Source organism: Octopus bimaculoides, chromosome 21, assembly GCF_001194135.2.
Source record: "Octopus bimaculoides isolate UCB-OBI-ISO-001 chromosome 21, ASM119413v2, whole genome shotgun sequence".
In the NCBI taxonomy this organism is placed as follows: domain Eukaryota; kingdom Metazoa; phylum Mollusca; class Cephalopoda; order Octopoda; family Octopodidae; genus Octopus; species Octopus bimaculoides.
In genome coordinates, this window is record NC_069001.1 from 36,866,174 (window position 1) to 36,872,814 (window position 6,641).

At 36.4% G+C, this 6,641-nt stretch overlaps 1 protein-coding gene across 2 annotated transcripts in view; it reads right to left on the reverse strand.

The window, feature by feature from the left end:
* Positions 1 to 2,463: 2,463 nt before the first annotated feature.
* The window catches only part of LOC106884128 (IST1 homolog), a 28,624-nt gene continuing 24,446 nt past the window's right edge, over positions 2,464 to 6,641 (reverse strand). Inside the window, exons 4-5 of one of the 2 annotated variants that reach the window (XR_008266501.1) lie at positions 5,777 to 5,976; positions 2,464 to 2,650 (exon numbers count right to left, since the gene is read on the reverse strand). Coding sequence is in view for 1 of the 2 variants with exons in the window: in XM_014935360.2 (XP_014790846.1) it covers positions 5,936 to 5,976 (41 nt within the window). In the remaining variant the exon portion in view is untranslated. Of the gene's footprint in view, positions 2,651 to 5,700; positions 5,977 to 6,641 lie in introns of those variants that run through there. The other variant, XM_014935360.2, reaches the window with a different exon arrangement.

A 6,641-nucleotide genomic window follows, 5' to 3' on the forward strand; every position in this document is an offset into this window, starting at 1 on the left:
CCACAGAAAAAAAGAGTTTATAATTAAAATTTGTAGCATAAGTTATAATTTAATTTAAACCTTTTTGTACTCATGATTCGTGTATTTTATTCTTTATTAAAAAACAAGTTTCTCTTTTTTTTTTATCAGTTTACTGTCGATTTTCTTTTTAAGTCAGATTTTAAGTTGTTTGCCACGATCTTCCTTTTTGTCCCCATTTCATTCTTTGCGAGAAAGATATTTTCAGACTGAAACCAAAGATAATGAATCTAACTAGCAAATTAATTAGAATTTTCAAACTTATTTTGTTTACGATTTCAAAGTAGAACTCCTGACTAACCCATGCGTGTTTGCATACACACACACACATGCACGCTGGCATAGCCTGATGGTCAAAAGGTTTCCTTTGCAACCATGAAGTCCTGGCTTTAGTCCCACTGCATGTCAATAGACTCGAGTCAACCCAAACCTCTGCTCTACAGATGTGCCATCTCATCTCTCAGCCTCTTCCACCACTTCTGTAACAAGCACCCTGGGCTGCCAGGTTGTGGTGATGGTATGAAACAAAGGAGTGGATTCACTTTATCACTCCTCGGCAGATCACAGAGAGAGATTTGAACTCATATAATGCAAGGGACCAGAATAAGTACCACAAGGCACCTGGTCCAGTTTGTTAACAATTCCACTACCTTAGCCTAGTATTTTATGTATCGACCCCAGGAGGACAAAAAGCAAAAGCTAACCTTGGTGGGATTTGAACTTAGAATGAAAGAAGCCAAAATATATATACTGCAAAATATTTCATCCAATGCCTTTGACATGTCTGCCAACTCCCCACCACCATCCCACCTGCTCCTGTATACCTGGTCTGATATTTCTACTACATACATAAAAATTCTGGACTACATCCAAAAGACCACCTCATTGATTGGCAAAAACTTACTTACCAAGATGCACAGCTTCCTCCTCCTCCTCTTCCACCACCACTGCTAAATGACGCTCTATGTGGTCACTCAACCTGCTTAGAAATAGCAGCCAAATATCCTTCAAACACAACTTACTGTTCTAAAAAGAGGGGATACTTAGTTCAAGGTAGACAAATAAACTACTGTTAAACTTGTTTGAATTTTCAAAATATTTAGTTTGAACATTCATCTCTCCTGTACAAGATGCCCCTCTGTTGCCAGGGTAACCATTTTGACACCAACCCACCTCAGATCACCCCTGGTGCTGTGATCCAAATTTTCTGCTTTAAAGTAATCTAAATTAAAACCTTCCATCAAAATGTCATGTTGATTTGTATTCCAAACACCAGCTTAATAATGACAAACTTATTTTATTAAATTCTTCCTCTATTTTCCATAATTAATTGAAATAAGAACAGTATTTCAACAGAAATATAACAAAATAGTTAAGTGGATCCTTCTTTGCTTTTTAAGAATGGCAAACATCTGAACCAGATCTTTGGTTCCCTGCCTGCCAACTTATTAGCTTAAGGATTTTGGTACCAACTTGCTTGAGACTGCTCCTAGTTCTTTGATACAAATTTCCTGTTTCCACATTAAATTCTTCATTATTTTCTATAATTATTTGAAATAAAGACAGTGTATTTCAACAGAAATATGCTAACTACAGGATTAAGATAGTAATTAGAGATTTGAGGGAGATTTGGCTGCTGTGTCTGTAGATTGTTGTTGAGACCCTTCTTGTTATCAATAAAACTGTAAGAAACACAGTAACAAAAGAGTTAACTTCCAACTGCCCTCAGCATTTATTTTTTCAGCTGAGTCGAAAAGAATAATGGGAAATGAAGTCTCCTGCTCAAAGAGACAATGCTTGATCTGAGAATTGAACCCTGTATTGTGAGCTGAATAACCTAACCACTGGGCCACATGCCATCATTCTTACTCTATGATAATTGAATGAAGGCACATGGCTTAATGGTTTGGGTATTCGGATCGCAGTCGTAAGGTCATGAGTTCAATAATTGGCAAGGTGTCAATGTTAAATAAAGAGACTTGCTCAAGGACACACCATAGGGCTTTAGTATGACAGTAGTAGTAATTAAGTGAAGGTGCATGACAATCATTAGGTCGTGAGTTTAATTCTTTGGTGATGCATTGAGTCCTTGAGCAAGACACTTTATTTCACATTGCTCCAGTCCACTCAGCTGGCAAAAATGAGTTGTACCTGTAATTCAAAGGGGCCAGCCTTCTTCCATCCTGTGCCATGCTGAATCTCCCTGATAACTACCTTAAGAGTATATGTGTCTGTGGAGTGCTCAGCCACTTGCATGTTAATTGCATGAACAGGCTGTTTGTTTGGTTGATCAAATCAACTGGAACATTCATCGTTGCGACTGACAGAACCAGTTATGATACTTGAAGAAAACAAGACAGTGCACTTAAGAGCCAACAAACTTTTGGAAACCAAGAAAATTTTGCTTTGTTTTTTTATTAGTTTTCTTAGTAATCAAGGTTTAAAAACATAGTATTCATAGCTTCAGTAGATTCTGAGATACCAGAATGGGTTCTGAAGTATAATCAATTTGGATTTCTTGAGATACCAAAGTGGAGTTGCTAGCTTCTGTACTTTCTGAGACATACCAACCAAAGTGGACGTAGAAGAAATCAGTTTGGACTCCTTGACTTCTGAGATAGCAGACTGGACACTGAAGTAATCAAGCAAGCAAACAACTCATGAGAAACTGTGGCACTTACTTTTTGGATGGGTGGGTATATTAGATGTGGTAAGGGTAGGTGGCATTGTGGGGCACACACAAAACAAAATCAGAAAAGCACAATTATTTGGAACTTTACAAGCAGCATGGGAGAACATAAGAATGTCACAATATTGTGGAATCCATGCCAAGATGAATTACGGCAGTCATTAAAGCCAAAACGAGATCCCACAAAGTATTAAATTACTTAAAAATAAATTTTTTTGGCATTCATATATTTTTATTATCCTAATTTAGCCATATACCTTAAATGTAATTAATTTTGATGGGTGCTTTATACTTCTGGCCAAGGCTGTGTATATGTACAAATACACACATGGGTTCGATTCCCTCATGTACTAATATCCATTTTTTTCTTCATGCCCCAATATTAGACTATTTTCTACAGTCAATATATGATGAAAACTTATAATTAATTATATATACAAAAATTTTCACTCATCACCGTTTCTTAACCTATGCAGAATATGTACTTGGTTAATATATATATATATATACAGAGGTTGGACAAAATAATGGAATCACCTAGCATCATAGCATCATAATTTTGAAATTTCTATAAAACCATCAAAAGCTTGTTTATTTTTATGTTTTTTTATTTATTATTAGTGTTGCTTAATATGTTTTGCTAAAATTGCTGTTTGTTTTCAGATATCATCAGAAAAAGGTAATTAAGATTCATTAAAATGACAGATCTAACAAACTTTCAAAGAGGTCAAATTGTTGGTGTTCATATGGCTGGTGCTAGCGTAATGAAAACAGCCGAAATGTTTGGTGTATCAAGAAGTACTGTCTCGAAAGTAATGACAGCCATTGAGAAAGAGGGAAAAAACCTCTTCCTTGAAACAAAACTCCAGAAAAAAACCAAAACTTTCAGATGAGACTGTCGGACTCATACGCAAATTGTTAGAAAGGATCACAAAAGTACAGCTCCCAAAATTACTGCAAAGCTTAATGACCTACTCAAGAACCCAGTTTCCACAAAAACTGTTCGTCAGGAACTGTACAAAACCAGATTTCATGGGAGAGCTGCAATCAGAAAACCACTACTTCCAAAAACAAACGTTGCAAAGAATTTAGAGTGAAAGAAAATGAATACAGAGTGTGCGGCAGAAAAACCTTCCATCTTTTGCAGAGCCATTGTTGTGGCACCAATGAAGTTAAGCGGGTGATAGTGGTGTCTTCTTAAAGCTAATGTTTTACCATTATGTTTTCATAATGGTTTGGATTGATGCACACTATGTGTTTACTGTTGAAATGTTTATCAAGAATGAATGATGAATTTATAAAAAAAATAAATCTGAACAGAAATTACTTTTTATTGTTAGTTTTTTTTTGTTGTTGTTTCCTTTTCATCTTTTTAAATACTAAACATAAATCACACATGAATTGTATCAATAAAAATCTGTGTAACTGAAGAAAACACGCATTTCATAAGAATAACATGATGAAAACGTTTAACAAAGAAAGGCCTTCCTGATAATTCTTCATTTTTGATTGTTTCTTTGTCTTATCATCATCATTATTATTATTTATCAAATACACAAAAGAAAAAACAAAGCTAAAAATACACTTCACTCTGAGAAGTGCCAGGGATTGCAAAAATGTACAAAATAAATAAAATAAAAATCATTCTTAGCATATAAATGGATATAACACATTGCTAAAGTTGGCCACCCCCATCCAAAGGAAAACAGAAAACGAGAAGACATTTTTAATAGCAAAATCAAATGGAGATTAGGCAAACTGGCAGAACCGTTAGCACGCCAGGGGAAATGCTTACTGATATTTCGTCTGTCACTACGTTCTGAGTTCAAACTCCGTCAAGGTTGACTTTGCCCTTCATCATTTTGGGGTCGAGAAATTAAGTACCAGTTGCGTACTGGGGTTGATGCTATCGCCACATCCCCTCCTCTAAAATGGCTGCCCTTGTGGCAAAATTTGTGTGGTTGTGTAGCTTGATCTCCAACCACTTGGTTTCAAGTTCAGTCCCACTCAATGGCTCTCTGGGTGTCTTCCACTATAGCCCTGGATCAACCAAAGGCTTGCGAATGAACATGACAGACGGAAACTGAAAGAAGCCCATTGTATACATGAGTGTGTATGCATTGTTTGTATATCCTTGTGTTGACATTACATGATGGTTGTGAATGAGTGACATCATCATGGAAGTAATGTTGCTTTGTTTCCAATCTTCCATTAAAACATATCTGGCCAAGGGACAATATTGCTTGGAAACAGGCAAAGTGTTGGAGACACGAACGGCATCCGACCATATGTAATCATCCCCATAGAGTTCTATCTGATAGTGGAGGCATGTGGATTAGTGGTTGGGTTGTTGGACTCCTGATCATAAGATTGTGGTTTCAATTCCTGAACCGAGCAACACATTGTGTTCTTGAGCAAAACACTCCATTTCACATTGCTCCAGTCCAATCAGCTGGCAAAAAAGGAGTCATCTTGCAACGGACTAGTATCCTGTTCAAGTGGAGAATTTACATGCCATGGAAACTGGAAAAAACCAGTCCTTATGAATTCACATGACTTCAAAAGGTAACTTTACCTTTTGTGGAGGCATGTGGCTCAGTGGTTAGAGTGTTAGACTCATGATCATAAGATTGTGGTTTCGATTCCTGGACCGGGTACCGTGTTGTGTTCTTGAGCAAAACACTTCATTTCACGTTGCCCCAGTCCACTCAACTGGCGAAAGGGAGTAATCCAGCAATGGACTGGTGTTCCATTCAGGGAGCAATATATGTTGCCATGGAAACCAGGAAACTGGTCCTCATGAGTCAGAATGAGTCAGGAAGGTGACCTTTACCTTTACCTTTTAATTCCATCTGATCCACACAAGCATAGGAAAGTGGAAATTAAAATGCTGCTGATGATTGATGATTGATGATTGATGATAATGACGATAAAGTGTCATGAGGTTAGTTGAGCTGAACCTATCGTCCATAGTATATCGCAAGAACTCGTAATAAGCTGTGTATGATTTATTTCCAAACAAAAGAAACGGAAATGGATTTGGTAGAATTATGAGAACAAACAAAATACCTTGTGGTCTTTAGTCTCAGCTATTTATGTTCTAAGTTCAATTCCTTCCAAGGTCGATTTTGCTTTGCTTTGTTTTTGTTGCTTTTTTTTTTCCTTTTTTATTTTATTTTTTCATCATCCTTCTGGGATGGTCGATAAGATAAAATATCAATCAAGTTGTCAGGTTCTACAACAGGTTCGACATATTCTTACAATGCATCCTGGATGTAAATAGAATTACAAAAGAGACTAAGACCAAGTCAGCAAAAGTCACATCAAGCATCAATCAAATTCAGAAGAGAGTGGGAACGACTGACTACGCAGAGACATGGACACGTGGTTAACAGGCTTGCATCCCAACCACATGGTTTCAGGTTCAGTCTCACACTGCATGGTACACTGGGCAAATGCCTTCAATTACATCCCCTTATATCCCCAGGTTGATCAAAGCCTTGTATGTAGATTTTGTAGATGGAAACTCAAAGAAGTCTAGAGTATCAACATACACACACACACACACACATATATATATTTATATATATACAATCTCATTTGTGAACCCATCTACCATTTTTCAAAGTTATTTTTGTCACAGAACCTATAACATGATTGCAGACCCCATACCAATATTTTACAGACAATAACAAACCCTGACATAAAAAGAAACCAAAAAAATTCTTTTAGAGAGGGAATTTATTCATAAAAAATGAAAAACACATAATAATTTATTTTTATTATTCTGAAAATGGTGAATATCTTTTAGCTTTATAATATAAAAATCATTTAAATGTTCATTAAAGTGCTTTGCCTCATGGAACCTCAGATTTTATAAAATGGAACTCAGAGGTTCATCCGAATCTAATTTGAGAAACGCTGTTCTAAACTG